This window comes from Lontra canadensis, unplaced genomic scaffold (assembly GCF_010015895.1).
Source record: "Lontra canadensis isolate GAN:19392208 unplaced genomic scaffold, GSC_riverotter_1.0 scaffold27, whole genome shotgun sequence".
Taxonomy (NCBI): domain Eukaryota; kingdom Metazoa; phylum Chordata; class Mammalia; order Carnivora; family Mustelidae; genus Lontra; species Lontra canadensis.
In genome coordinates this window covers 1368471-1384029 of record NW_022631021.1, presented here as the reverse complement: position 1 = coordinate 1384029, position 15559 = coordinate 1368471, and the positions used below count along the sequence as shown (strand labels likewise).

Here is a 15559-nt window from a genome sequence, read left to right as displayed (position 1 = left end):
TTTAAACTATTGAAATCTTAGTGGGTTTGAATTTCAAGTTTCAAGATATTTTCCAAATATTACCAGGTAGTTTCTCTGTAGTTTTATCCACTGAGTCCCTCTTTGTCCTGAACCCATTTCTCCTCTGCTCTTCCTACTTGTCTCCCAGCTGTCTTGGCTCCCGCATTATTTGCTGCTACTAGAGATTGAAAAAGATAAAAGAGCACTGCGTTAAGGATTAATGAGTTATGCCATTCTCTTCTCACAAGATAAGCATGTCTGCATGGAGCCATATATCTGTATTTTTCTTTGTATCTGAGCATTTCCAGAGCACTGTCCTTCTCATACTGAAATATAAGGGACCCTAAACTAAGAGGGAGCACAAGCAGGGGGAACAGCAGACAGAGGGAGAGGCAGGCTCCCCACTGAGCAGGGAGCCCAGTGTGGGGCTCCATCCCAGGACCCTGAGATCATGACCGGAGCCGAAGGCAGAGGCTTAATCCACTGAGCCACCCATGCGCCCCTCTTAAGCTACTAAATGTTCAGTCATTTTTGTATCACTGTGTAGAGATTGAAAATCCCACTGTCAAATTACAGTGCTTCTCTCAACAAATCAAACATTGAAACTAGGAGCATAATAGAATAACTTAAAAATTCCATTTTCTGTTTTTTGTTTTTTTTTTCAGCAATCTGCATTTTAATAAGTCCTGTTTTGTTATATCTTGTGTATACAAAAGTAGAATAGTTAATCTCCACACACTCATTTTGCATTTTAGGATCTTTTTTAATCTTGTTTTGTCTCTACCTCCTGCTAATTTTGTGGCCAATGTTAGATATATTACTTCACCCATAATTATTTTAGAAGGTATCTCCAAAAGAGAAGGACTTTAAAATATAACCTCAATATAATTACTATATCTAAAAAAATTAGGACCAGTTTTTTAGTCATCCAGTATCTAATCTGATAGTGTATCACTTATGTTTTTGTCTAGGAGTTTATGGTTTCAGGTCTTAACATTCAATGAAGTCTCCATTTTGAGTTGATTTTTGTATGTGGTGTAAGATAGTCATCAAGTTTCATTCTTTTGAATGTGGCTGACTAGTTTTCCCAACACCATTTATTGAAGAGATTTGTTCTTTCCCCAGTGTGTCATAAGTGAATTGACTATATGTATGCGTTTATATCTGCCCACGACTATGACTATGAATTTATCTAGTCTTTTTGATGAGAACAGACATTGTTGAAGCCTTTTGGGAACGCTGGTCACTATTCTCTCTAATCCCCTCAGGTGATATTTTCCCCCTGCCTCCAGTAGTTTCCTTGTATACTTATGTTGATTAGTAGTACTCTGCTAAATACTTAAGGGGATCCCTCTGCAGATCTCCAAGATTCTCTTTTTCTGTAGCTGCCTTGGTCTCCCAAGACTGTTAACTTTATCTCTTAATCTCAGGGGATCTCTAAAGTCTCAAGGCAATAAGATGGGACAGTCATAGGACTCAACTCATTTGTTTCTCTTTTCTCAAGGATCACTGCCTTTATTTGCCTGATGTCAGGGTCAGTAAATTTGTTGTTTTATGTATTTTGTCTGCTTTTGTTGTTGTCATTTTAAACAAGAGGGTAAATGCATGCCCTGTTAACTCCATCTTGACAGAAGTTGTTCCTAGGGATGTTTAACTTTGAGAAATTGCCAGCCAGTTTTCCAAAGTGGTAGTACCATTTTATACTTCTCTTAGCAAGTAAGAGAGTTCTCATTGCTCTATATCCTTCCCTATATTTAGTCCTGTTGGTCTTTTTATTTTAGTTATTCTAGTGAATTTGAAACGCTATCTTATGAAAATTTTGTTTGTGTCTCCCTGAATAGTATGTCCCTTTAATCTTCTTTAATTTAGACCGTTGCTTTCCTTTAATGGCATTGGCTTTTTTTATTTTAAAGAACACAGAGCAGATATTTTATCTCTTAATTTGGATTTGTATAATGGTTTCCTGAAAATTAATTCCAAGTTAATTATTTTGGTCAAATATACTGCATGGATGATGCTTTATTCTTCTCAGTGTATTAAATCAGAAAGTACCTGATATCAGTATGTACTTTAGCATTAGTGGGTAATAAGTTGGATCACTAGGTTAAGTCACAGTCTTCCAGATTTCCCTGTTTAGAAGTACCTTTTTCCTTTCATAATTAATAAGCAATCCGGGGTGATACTATGACATTGTGACTTTATTCCAACCAGTCTTTAACTCAGTAGTTTTAGTGTTCATTGATTCTTACTTGAGCCAGTTATTACTACAGTAATTATAAAATGGTAATTTTCTATTTCTGTCTTTGTATATCTGTTACTTGACTTTTTCTCTAAAAAAGATATTTCCAGGAGCACCGGGCTGCCTCAGTTTTTAGGGTCCTGATTCTGAGCCCCATGTTGGGTGTAGAGATTACTTAGAATGAAGATTAAAATCTTTTTAAAAAATTAAAAATAATTAAAAAGATATTTCCCTGTCCACAACACATACTTTTTAAAGTCTTTGTTTGGACTCAGTTTTTATTTATAAGTTAATTCATAACTTCATTTTTAAAAATGCTTTCAACTTGGCCAGTGTCATCCTTTCCAAGCTGTTCTCTTGATGTGTTCCATTACTGTTCACACAACTAGGTTTCCAGGTTCACCTGGAATTTGACCATTTCTTCAAGGAGCCCAGGTTTTCCTTTAGTGAAAAATCTTATTTAAAGGAGAATTCTGGGCACTAATTAATTATTACAAATGTATATTTTGACTTTTCCCATATGTAGAAATTTCTGGAGGTGCAAGGTAGCAACATACTACTAAAATCCCAGCCATGCCCTGCACATAATTATTCCTGTTTATGGTGATTGGAATGTTGATACATAAAGAGAACACACGGTGGCACTAGAATCAAGATTAGTTTTATAAACTACAGAGCATAAAGCAAGTCCGTTTCCTGTTTTTAAAAAATGTTGGCCTTCACATTTTTTTAGGTTAAGTTTTGGTACATTATTTCCTGCAGTTAAAGCAGAAGTTATTTTTTCTTGCTTTGAGACATGAGAGTAGGAGTTGTTACCCTGGGCATTAGTTTTGTTTTGCATCAGGGAAAACTAATCAACAACTTAAAGCTAGTGCTTTCACTAATTGAATGTGCAGGTTTCTTTTACTTTTACTACTGAGTGTTTTAATGTACATAGTTTTATCAGTAAACCAGTTCCCCCCCAATTTCTTGGATGTTTTCAGTAACTAAAGCATTACTAACCTTTGGAATTCAGAATATTGACAGCTAGTTATTTTTTTAGTCATACTCTTACTTTTTATACTGAAAGAATTATACAGTAACAGTTTCATTGGGGCAGAACACATTTTATCTTGCCTCTTTCTTCCTTTGTGCCTCCCTTTTCCTTCCTTAACAAACTCCTAGATATCTGCATGGTTTTTGAAGTTTTGGGGCATCATCTGCTCAAGTGGATCATCAAGTCCAATTACCAAGGGCTTCCACTGCCTTGTGTCAAAAAAATTATCCAGCAAGTATGTATCCTAGTTTTTTCTATGTGGTGATTGTTTTATATTCTTAAAGTGTCAGGAGTTTCCTATATCCAATAGAATTTTTATTTTAAAAACTAGGGATTTTTTTTAATTGTTAAAATTAGGTGTTTTATTCAGCCCCTAATGTTTATTCTCTCTTTAAGTGATTTAACAATAATCATTTTTCCCAGATTCATCTCCTATAATAATCATTAGAGAGGAAGATGTGTTCATTGACTGGTGTTGGAAATTTGGAGCCCTTATCTGGAAGTTCTGGTTGCAAATATTTATTATTGGTTAATAGAGAATTACTATGTCAAATTATTACTATCTGTAGAACACGATTCAAGGGTATTTTCTAATATTCTGAATAGCTTTCAATATACAGTAAAGAAGTTTACTCTCAGGAAAATATTAATACTTCAGAAGGCAAATAATTTGTTTGGATAATGTGTTTTGGTGGAAAGAGCTCTAAACTGGGAATCAAGAGACCTCAGTTCTTTATCAACAAATGTTAATTAAGAGCTATCTAAATCTTTCATCACCTATATTTCAACATTTTAAGAGCATATTGACTTTTGTTCTCAGCCTTAATGTTCTTCATTAAATATCTCCAAATACTATTAGCTTTTTAAAACAATCAGCCTTTTAAAACTTTTTATTAATAGATGAACCCTTGCCTTTGCTCATACTTTGTAGGTAATCTTTCTGGGGAAGTTTCCTTGGTGCCTTATTAAAAATGCTTTATTCTCTGTTGAAAACTACCATATTGTTCTTATATTTTTACTTTTTAAAATGTTGTATTGTGATTTCTTCCTTCTCCAGAAAGGACTTGAATTCTGTGTTTGCAAGTCTACTGCTCTGTTCCCATTCAGGTGTTACAGGGTCTGGATTATTTACACACCAAGTGCCGTATCATCCACACTGACATTAAACCAGAAAACATCTTGTTGTCGGTGAACGAGCAGTATATCCGAAGACTGGCTGCAGAAGCAACCGAATGGCAGAGATCTGGAGCTCCTCCACCTTCTGGATCTGCAGGTATGTTTTCTTTAAGGACTTTGGTCTCATTAGAAGTTAATAAAAGTTCTGGGGCACCCAGGTGGCTCAGTTGGTTAAGTATCTGCCTTCGAGCCAGTCCTGGGATCAAGCCTCCGCATCAGGCTCCCTTCTAACTCTGTCTGTCCCTCAGTCTCTCTCTCTCTCAAATAAATAAATCTTTAAAAAAAAAAAAGAAAAAAGTTGAGAAGTTCCTATTTTTATTCTATTACCAGGCAATTAAGTAAAGCATCTCTCATTTAACAATAAGATACAGTAAGTACTTATGTGTAAGAAAGTCTCAGCCTTCAAGACTTTAAATTTTAATCTTCAGTATTGCTCTCCTATAGAAAGAAGAAGTCTAGAAATTGTGTCTTCTAGATACAGATATTTTGTATACTATAAGTTATTCATGATTCATATTCTTGTTTTAAAATATTTTTCCTTGTGATTCAGTGGCTATTTTTGATGCGTTTACCTCTGACCATGATCATACATACATGCTTACTTGTAGATCAGTGTGATCTATAGAGGGGCAAGATAACTTTGCTATCAAGAACGTGAGTTTAGGGGCGCCTGGGTGGTTCAGTAGATTAAGCCGCTGCCTTCGGTTCAGGTCATGATCTCGGGGTCCTGGGATCCAGCCCCACATCAGGTTCTCTGCTCGGCAGGGAGCCTGCTTCCCCCTCTCTCTCAGCCTGCCTCTCTGCCTACTTTTGATCTCTCTCTCTCTGTCAAATAAATAAATAAAATCTTTTTTAAAAATTTAATTAATTAAAAAAAAAAGAACTTGAATTTAAGCACTGGATTGGACAGACCTGGTTCGAATCCTGGCTTCATCATTGGCTGGGTGTTTTGAGCAAGTGTCTTGACTTCCTTTTCCCTCATGAAGAAGTTCTTGGGATTAGTTCCATGTTAAAGCAGTTAATAGGTTGCCACACAGTAATATGTGCTAAATAAATGATGGCTATGATTGTGATGCCTTTTTTTTTTTTTTTTTTTTTTTTTTGCCATTTAGGGTATAGATTTTAATTTTAGTAGTTTTATTATATTTGAGGAACTTTTTTTTTTTTTAAGGAACTTGATCCTCAAGTTGAACAAATGTCAGTTTACCATAGGTTTCCTTTAAAAAGGAAGACTAAAGAAGGGGGAAATAAATTGTTTAATGGGCATAGAGTTTCATTTTTCCAAAATGAAAACGTTCTAGAAATATTACACAGCAATGTGAATATAATTAAAACTGTTGAACTGTACACTTAAGAATAGTTCAGAGGGAAATTTTACCTTGTGTGGCTTTGACCACAATTTTAAAAAAAATTTTGAGGAAGATTCTACCTCCCACCTAATCTAAACTAACACCCATAACATGCTATGTTACAAATTATTATATAGCTCTTAATGCTGCTCTCCTTTTAAAACTGACCATTGCCAAGGGGAAGAATTAAGAGATGGGGATTCTAGGTGGGGATGAGGGCTGTTGCCTATCATTTTCTATTTTTAAGCATACATAGGAATGAGATTTTTGCAACATTAATAGTGGAAACCAGAAATTGGGACTTGGATCTTTGCATGTATGGATTTTATCTGGAGAGGAATTTATTTAAATTCATTCTAAGTTTGCCAACTTTTATGTGTATTATTCTTTTTTAAAAGATGGTACTTGTACCAGAGTTGCTTTTAAAAACAGTGGTTTTCTCTGTAACATAAACTTACATGGCTTGCTGAATGCCAGGATTCTTACTTAGTTTTCTTTTCTTTTCAGTCAGTACTGCACCCCAGCCTAAACCAGTAAGTATAAGGTGTTTCTATGTTTAATTCTGATCTATGGGCAATGGGCAGGGATTCCTCTGTTAGGGATCACAGTTTGTGTAGAGTTTGAAAACCAAAGAAAAAAATATTCCTGCGCTTCTATATTTTCTCCAGTAAATGCCCATGCATCTTTGACAAGTTTGTACTGGTTAGGCTCCTATAAACTTGAGTGTGTCTGAAAGTACCAGCCCCACAGTTGGCTCAGAGGACCAAAATTTATTGTTAAGTTTGTTTCTATTTGGTTTCATAAGAGTATCCACATTGTTTAAGTTAATGAGAAACTTAAGTGCTATGTTAGGAAAAGAGTGAAATTTAATTAGGAAATATTAAAGTTAACACTTATCTCCAACTGGGGGTAATGGATTAGCCACCTGAAGGCTTTATCTGTTTGTAATCTCCGCCCAGGCTGACAAAATGTCAAAGAATAAGAAGAAGAAATTGAAGAAGAAGCAGAAGCGCCAGGCAGAATTACTAGAGAAGCGAATGCAGGAAATTGAGGAAATGGAGAAAGAGTCGGGCCCTGGGCAAAAAAGACCAAACAAGCAAGAAGAATCAGAGAGTCCTGTTGAAAGACCCTTGAAAGAGAACCCACCTAATAAAATGACCCAAGAAAAACTTGGTATAAATAGAGCATACACAAAAATTTACTTTAACATTACTTTATCATTGTTCTATAATATAGTGGTTTCATGCATACAACACATCTTGGGGGTGTCCTTATACAGTAAGAATACAGAACCTTCATAAATGTGAGGCAGGTAATATTCAAATGTAATTTCTGACTTTTCTATGAAAATGTAACATAGACTTCATTTTGCAGTTGAGTAAGGATAAGAAGATCTTTTTGTCCTTCCATAAATAGGTCTTAGATGTTCAGTCATGTTTTTATGTCACCCTGTATAAGTTCTAGAAAGCATTTTTAATCTTATGGAGAAATTTTTTTTGTTCTTTCACTCATACACATACACATACATCCTTTTTGTCTGTTTGTTCCTTAGAAGAGTCAAGTACCATTGACCAGGATCAAACACTTATGGAACGTGGTGTAGAGGGTGGTGCAGCAGAAATTAATTGCAATGGAGTAATTGAAATCGTTAATTATACTGAAAACAGTAATAAAGAAACATTGAGGCTTAAAGAGGATCTACATAATGCTAATGACTGTGATGTCCAAAATTTGAAGCAGGAACCTAGTTTCCTAAGCTCCCAAAATGGAGACAGCAGCACATCTCAAGAAACAGACTCTTGTACACCTGTAACCTCTGAGGTGTCAGATACCGTGATGTGCCAGGCTTCACCAAATGTAGGCCAGTCATTCAGTGAACAGGACATCAGCCAACTTCAAGAAAGCATTCGGGCAGAGATACCCTGTGAAGATGAGCATGAGCAAGAACAAAATGGACCATTGGACAACAAAGGTACCTAAACAGACATCCTTCCCCAGTACTCCTTCCCTGAATAGCATATTCATGAATTTCTAGTCTAAATCTACCATTGTTTTTATAAATAAAACTTCATAGCAGGTTCCCAGGTTACCTTCAGTGTGTAAATTTTTAGCTAATTGTGAATTGTATTGGTCATGTAGTGGGTGACAGCATTTCACTTGCCCTGAAGGCAGAGGTAGATTTTAATTGTGTAAACTGAAGGTGTTGCTCTACTCTTTTTATCTTACAAAATTTAGTGAACTTTTCCAGTCAGAGGCCTGTGTATATTGCCTCAGAGAATTTTATTAACCTTTGGGTATGTTTGTGTTCACTAAACACTCTTATTAATGATACCCTTTGTCTGTAGGAAAATCCACTGCTGGAAATTTTCTTGTTAATCCCCTTGAGCCAAAAAATGCAGAAAAGCTCCAAGTGAAGATTGCTGATCTTGGAAATGCCTGTTGGGTGGTAAGTTAAACTTAGTGCTGTGTTTTGAAGTGACTAGGAATGAAGGAAAATTTGAACTTTAATGTGCTAAGGAAGAAAATATCTGTAGGTCTATACCCAGATTGCCAGTTAACATTTTAGTGAAAATTTTTTCACTTTTTTCTTAATCTTCAATTATAGAAAAGTTCAAATATACTTAACAGAAGTAGAGAGAGTAGTATAATAAAACAGCCCCCACTCCCATTCCACTTACCTATCACCCAGGTGCAACAATGTTAATTCCTGGTCAATCTTGGGGGGTTTTTTGGCTTTTTTTGTGTTTTTAAAAATATTTTATTTATTTATTTGACAGACAGAGATCACAAATAGGCAGAGAGGCAGGCAGAGAGAGAGAGGAGAAAGCGCGCTCCCCGCCGAGCAGAAAGCCAGATGCGGGGCTTGATCCCAGGACCCTGAGATCATGACCTGAGCCGAAGGCAGAGGTTTTAACCCACTGAGCCACCCAGGCGCCCCAGGGTCAATCTTGTTTTATTTGTATTCTAATTCCTTTTCATATTCAAGGATGCTTATGTTCGTACTTCCCCGATATTTTCAAAATTGATATTGATATTAATTGTAACCTTTTAACTCATTTAATATTTTGGACACTTTGTCAAACAGAAATTTGTATCAAATTCAGTTGGTTATGTAGTATTCCCTAATCTACTTAGTTTTTTACATGTATTTGGTAGCTCTTTGCAGTGAGCATCTGGTTGTTGTTTTTTTTTTTTTTTAAGATTTTATTTATTTGTTTGACAGAGATCACAAGTAGGCACGGGGTGGGTGGGCAGGCTCCCTTGCTGAGCAGAGAGCCCGATATGAGACTCAATCCCAGGACCTTGAGATCATCACCCTAGCCGAAGGCAGAGGCTTAACCCACTGAGCCACCCAGGTGCCCTGCAGTGAGCATCTTTACTCACAAATTTTCGTATGGTTGTCCTTAGGACAGAACCTAAACATAGAGTTCCTAAGTCAAAAAGTGCGTGCTTTTTTTAAAATGAATTTTTGATGTATAGTGTCCTTTAATAATATTGTTTACCTAGATAAGAAATTGGGGGAGGGCATTATTTTTAATGGACACCTCAAAAATCTAGGATTGATTTGCACATAAATGGCACTACTCGGAGTCATATACCTTGTAAACAGGAATGTTGAAGATTGCTGAAGGAAAAACTGCATTATTAAAAATCCATAATAATATGTTTTACATTTATTTTTATACTTTTATACTTCAGATTTTTCTATTCCATATGGCATTCAGGTAATTAGAATTACTCCACCATACCACGGTCTGATCTAGGCCAGCCAGTCTTCACCTGACTGACTGCAGGATGACTGCAGTAGCCCACTCACTCTCCCTTTGGTTGCCCATGTCCCCATAAGACTCTTGTCAGTCTTATCAGAATGACTTCCCTCAAAATGAATGCCAAAGTCTTTACCATGTCCCACATACCACCAAGCAAATGATGTCTTCCTTCTGCCTGGAATTCTCTTCCCAAGACAATGTACAACTCATTTTCTTCAAGTTCCTATTCAGCTGTCATCGGGAAGATCTTCCCCTGAACACCTAATATAATAAGCAAACCACCACTATCCAAACCCATACACCTTTATTATATTCACTCATGTATTGTCTCTCTCTTCCTCTCCCCACCCTGTTTTTTTTCTCCATAGCACCTGTCACACACAGTCTAATACTATATAGTTGTTTGCTTGCTTACTGTTCCTTTTCCTAAATGCATGCCCCATCACAACAGATTCTTCTGTTCACTTCTGTATCTGCAGTACTTAGAAAAGAACCTAGGGAGGTGCTCAATAAATAAGTCAACAAATTGTGAGTTGTGCTTTGGCCTGTCACACATGTCATGTGGTACGAACATCAGATGCTTCAGGCTTCTGGGCCTTTGTGTTTAGAATGCCTTTCTCCATTACCGTCTACCCAGCTGGCACACTTTTCTCTATTCTGTTACAAGTTGTCATGTCACCTTTACTACCACGATTACTCTTTTTTTGTCTGCATGTCTCTTCTCCTTTTAAAAAATGTGTCTCTATTCTAAAATGACTTTACCTTCTTTTCATTCATTCACTCCTTCAGCAAATATACTGGCACATGCTCTGACCTTGGTATTAGGACACAGTGTGAACAAGACATCAGTGTCTTGTCCTGCTGGATCCTAGTCAGACGTCACATCTTACTGATCTCTGCAGCATCAGCAGCATCCGGCATTCAGTGATGGAATTGTGTATGATTTTCAGATTGCTTGATTTTTTTAAAACATTCTTAACAGTTAAGCATGTATGTAGTTTAAGTTGATTTAAAAATCTGTCCCCTCACTTTGTGAGTTTTTTACTCCCCACACAACAGTATTTACCTTCATATTGCTGATAAATAACTTGGCTATGCTGCTCCCAATTTTTGGGGGGGGAGGCATTATACAGAATTTGCGTACCATCACCACACCCAGCCCCCATGTTCCCAACTTAAGATGATTTTGGCTGGTTAATCATTCTATATTGGCATTATTGGGACCCAGTGCTATCATGAGGATACATTGTACTGATTCTTTTTCCATTTCTGCCTAAACTGTGTTTCATTTGCTTACTCATCTTTATACTATTTATTACTTAATTCAACTCCACACTTTCACCCGGTGGTATAAATATGTACACTTTAATGCATGCAGATGCCTTGAGTATTCTTTCAACTTCTACCTGAAGAGCTCTGTCTGGAACCTGGAGTCTTCTAACCTGTGTTCACCTGTTGAATTGCCCATAGGCCTGCAGCATTACTGCCATTCGGATTTCCTTTCACCATCATCCTGGAGATTATGTTTACTCTCTCTTTATATCCCCTGCTTTCTTTTTTATCTTTCTTGGTCTACTGTAAAATTATTATTTTTTTGTTTCTTGTTTGTGGTTTTTGTTTTTTTTTGTTTGTTTGTTTTTGGAGTATATACAACTTGAAGTAGCTTCCTAAGAAGGGGTGTGTGAGACTGGGAGGGGGTACCTTGCATGTTTGCTAATGCCTCTGTCCTACTTTCACACTCAGTTGGCTGCAGACAAAGCTTTAGGTTGAAAACAATTTTCCTTCAGAATATTTGTCATTGCTCTAATATCTTCTAGTTCCCTGACTTGTTGCTGCTAAAGACCATGGCCATTCTGATTCTCGATCCCTTGTATGAAACCTTTTCCCCTGTGAAAGTCTCTAGGATCATTATTTCACCGTGCTGTGCCTCACTTGGGTCTGTTTCTATCCATTATACTAAGGACTTGGTGTGCACTTTTTTTTTTTTTAAGGTTTGTTTGTTTGTTTATTCATTCATTCATTTATTCATTCATTCATTTATTAAGTTTATTTAAACAATCTCTACACTCAGTGTGGAGCTTGAGCTCACAACTCCGAGATCAAAAGCCACATGCTCTTCCACCTGAGCTAGCCAGGCACCCCTGGTGTGCACTTTTAATTTTGAAACTCTAGTTCTTTCGTTTTGACTCTTCCTTTGTTGTTAGGTTGGTTGGTTTTTTGTTTTCTTTTCTTTTCTTTCCTTGGTTTCTATTCTCTAGCTCTGAAATGTCATAATTCAAATGTTAGACCTCCTGTGCAGGTATTATCTTACTTCACTCCTATTTTCTGTCATTTTCTTTTTGCTTTATTTTCTGAGAGATTTCTTAACTAGTTATATGCCTTATTTTTTCTTATTTCTCTCATTACATTTTTACTTCTCAAGAGTTCTTTGGTTCTCTGATTATCTCTCAGAGGATATAATTTATTATCCCATTTTTCACATTGTTTCTTCCTATGAGATGTCGGTTGCCTTCTTTCTGAAGGAAAACAGGGTGTTCAACATGCAGTTACTAGTCACTTGATTTCCCTGTTTTTTAAAATGGTACTCTCCCCTCAATTGTGTGGAGCATCCTTCAAAGACCCTTTTTTACCCACTCCAGAGAAAACCTCCAAATGATCTGTTAGGTCAGGGAAGACGCTGTTAGAATGCATCATGCCCTGTGTTCTAGAGCCCTGTTTCTTTTTATTTTTTATTTATTTATTTTTTTTTTACATTTAAAAAAATTTTTTATTTATTTAACATATAATGTATTGGGGCACCTGGGTGGCTCAGTGGTTTAAAGCTTCTGCCTCCAGCTCTGGTCATGATCTCAGGGTCCTGGGATCGAGCCCCACATCAGCCTCTCTGCTCAGCGGGGACCCTGCCCCCTCCCCTGCCTGCCTCTCTGCCTACCTGTGAGCTCTCTCTCTGTCCAATAAATAAATAAAATATTTTATATATATATATTATATATATAATTATATAATATATATGTTTATATAAATATATATTATATATATTATATGTGTGTGTGTGTGTGTGTGTGTGTGTATATATATATATATATATATATATATAGTATTATTAGCCCCAGGGTTACAGGTCTGTGAATCGCCAGGTTTACACACTTCATAGCATATACCTTCCCCAATGTCCATAACCCCAGTACCCTCTCCCTAACCCCCTCCCCCTGGCAAACCTCACTTTGTTTTGTAAGATTAAGAGTCTCTTATGGTTTGTCTCCCTCCCGATCCCATCTTGTTTCATTTATTCTTTTCCTAGCTCCCCAAACTCCTATGTTACCTCTCAACTTCCTCATATCAGGGAGCTCATATGATAGTTGTCTTTCTCTGATTATTTCACTAAGCATAATACCCTCTAGTTCCATCCACGTCATCCCAAATGGCAAGATTTCATTTCTTTTGATGGCTGCATAGTATTCCATTGTGTATATATACCACATCTTCTTTATCCATTCATCTGTTGATGGACATCTAGGTTTTTTCCATAGTTTGGCTATTTTGGACATTGCTGCTATAAACATTTGGGTGCATGTACCCCTTCGGATCACTACATTTGTATCTTTAGGGTAAATACCCAGTAGTGCGATTGTTGGGTTGTAGGGTAGCTCTATTTTCAAGTTTTTGAGGAAACTTCATGCTATTTTCCAGAGTGGTTGCACTAGCTTGCATTCCCACCAACAGTGTAAGAGTGTTCCCCTTTCTCCGCATCCTCACCAGCATCTGTCATTTCCTGACTTGTTAATTTTAACCATTCTGACTGGTGTGAGGTAGTATCTCATTGTGGTTTTGATTTGTATTTCCCCAATGCCGAGTGATGTGGAGCGCTTTCTCATGTGTCTGTTGGCCATCTGGATGTCTTCTTTGCAGAAATGTCTGTTCATGTCTTCTGCCCATTTCTTGATTGGATTATTTGTTCTTTAGGTGTTGAGTTTGCTAAGCTTTTTATAGATTTTGGATACTAGCCCCCTTTTTTTTTTTTTAAGATTTTAATTATTTATTTAACAGAGATCACAAGTAAGCAGAGAGGCAGGCAGAGAGGAGGAAGCAGGCTCCCTGCTGAGCAGAGAGTCCGATGTGGGGCTTGATCCCAGGACCCTGGAATCATGACCTGAGCTAAAGGCAGAGGCTTTAACCCACTGAGCCACCCAGGCACCCCACTAGCCCTTTATCTGATCCGTCGTTTGCAAATATCTTCTCCCATTCTGTCAGTTGTCTTTTGGTTTTGCTAACTGTTTCCTTTGCTGTGCAAAAGCTTTTGATCTTGATGAAGTCCCAATAGTTCTTTTTGCCCTTGGCTTCCCTTGCCTTTGGCAAAGTTCCTAGAAAGAAGTTACTGCCGCTGAGCGTGCCTGGGTGGCTCAGTGGGTTGAGCCGCTGCCTTCGGCTCAGGTCATGATCTCAGGGTCCTGGGATCGAGTCCCGCATCGGGCTCTCTGCTCAGCGGGGAGCCTGCTTCCCTCTCTCTCTCTCGCTCTGCCTGCCTCTCTGTCTACTTGTGATCTCTCTCTGTCAAATAAATGAATAAAATCTTTAAAAAAAAAAAAAAGTTACTGCCGCTGAGGTTGAAGAGGTTGCTGCCTGTGTTCTCAAGGATTTTGATGGATTCATTTCTCACACTGAGGTCCTTCATCCATTTTGAGTCTATTTTCATGTGTGGTGTAAAAGAAATGGTGCAGTTTCATTTTTCTGCATGTGGCTATCCAATTTTCCCAACACCATTTGTTGAAGAGACTGTCTTTTTTCCATTGGACATTCTTTCCTGCTTTGTCAAAGATTAGTTGACCATAGAGTTGAGGGTCTATTCCTGGGCTCTCTATTCTTTTCCATTGATCTATATGTCTGTTTTTGTGCGAGTACCATACTGTCTTGATGATGACAGCTTTGTAATAGAGCTTGAAGTCTGGAATTGTGATGCCACCAACTTTGGCTTTTTTTTTCAAAATTCCTCTGGCAATTCAATGTCTTTTCTGGTTCCATATAAATTTTAGGATTATTTGTTCCATTTCTTTGAAAAGAAATGGATGGTATTTTGATAGGGATTGCATTAAATGTGTAGATTGCTTTAGGTAGCATAGACATTTTCACAATATTTGTTCTTCCAATCCAGGAGCATGGAACATTTTTCCATTTCTTTGTGTCTCCCTCAGTTTCTTTCAGGAGTACTTTATAGTTTTCTGAGTGTAGATTCTTTGCCTCTTTGGTTAGGTTTATTCCTAGGTATCTTATGGTTTGGGGTAGAGCCCTGTTTCTTTAAAAGAGTGGTTGTTGTTGTTTTAAGATTTTATTTATTTCAGAGAATGCTGCTAGAGAGCATGAGGTGGAGGAAGGAGAGAAGTGGAGGGAGACGGAGGAGCAGACTCCTCCTGCATGGAGCCTGACCTAGGGCTCCATCTCCCTGAGATCCGTGACCTGAGCCAAAACAGAGTCAGGTGCTTAACCGATTGAGCCAGCCAGGCATGTCATCTTTAAAAGATGTTTAAGGCAGTATTTCTGGGTTAAATCCCACCCTCACTTGCAGTGATTCGTGATACTGCCAAACCCTGAGCCCTGAGGCAAGGAGTACTCTGGTATACATCCCAGTGCTTCTCAACTTGCACTGGTGGCTTATTCAGTTTTCCTGTATCCACTAAGATGTTTACCAGTGATCTGTTTTTCAACTTGTAATTTTATTGCTCTAACTTCTTTGTCATTCTCCGTCTTTGTTAGTTCATGGTTTAAGAATTAACACTAAATTCTTACTAAGGTGGAGTTTCAGGAGTGGGAGGATGTGTGCGTTTGTATCTGATCCACTTTCTTTACTTTTGCTGATTCTTGGCCTCATTTATCATTTACAGCATCTTTCTAAGGCAATAGTGAGGCACAAGTAGTAAAGATAACTCCCTTGAACAGCATGTCCATTTTTCTAAATGTATCACTGAAAAGGATGCCTGAACCCAATTCTAAAGAG

General features: G+C 37.5%; 1 protein-coding gene across 1 annotated transcript in view; it reads left to right on the top strand.

Annotated features, from left to right (window-relative positions):
* The window catches only part of SRPK1 (SRSF protein kinase 1), a 76416-nt gene that overhangs the window by 46554 nt on the left and 14303 nt on the right, over positions 1 to 15559 (top strand). The window contains 6 exon segments of the mRNA XM_032864325.1: positions 3404 to 3510; positions 4383 to 4548; positions 6308 to 6333; positions 6760 to 6973; positions 7353 to 7772; positions 8146 to 8246. Of these exon segments, the coding sequence (XP_032720216.1) occupies positions 3404 to 3510; positions 4383 to 4548; positions 6308 to 6333; positions 6760 to 6973; positions 7353 to 7772; positions 8146 to 8246 (1034 nt within the window).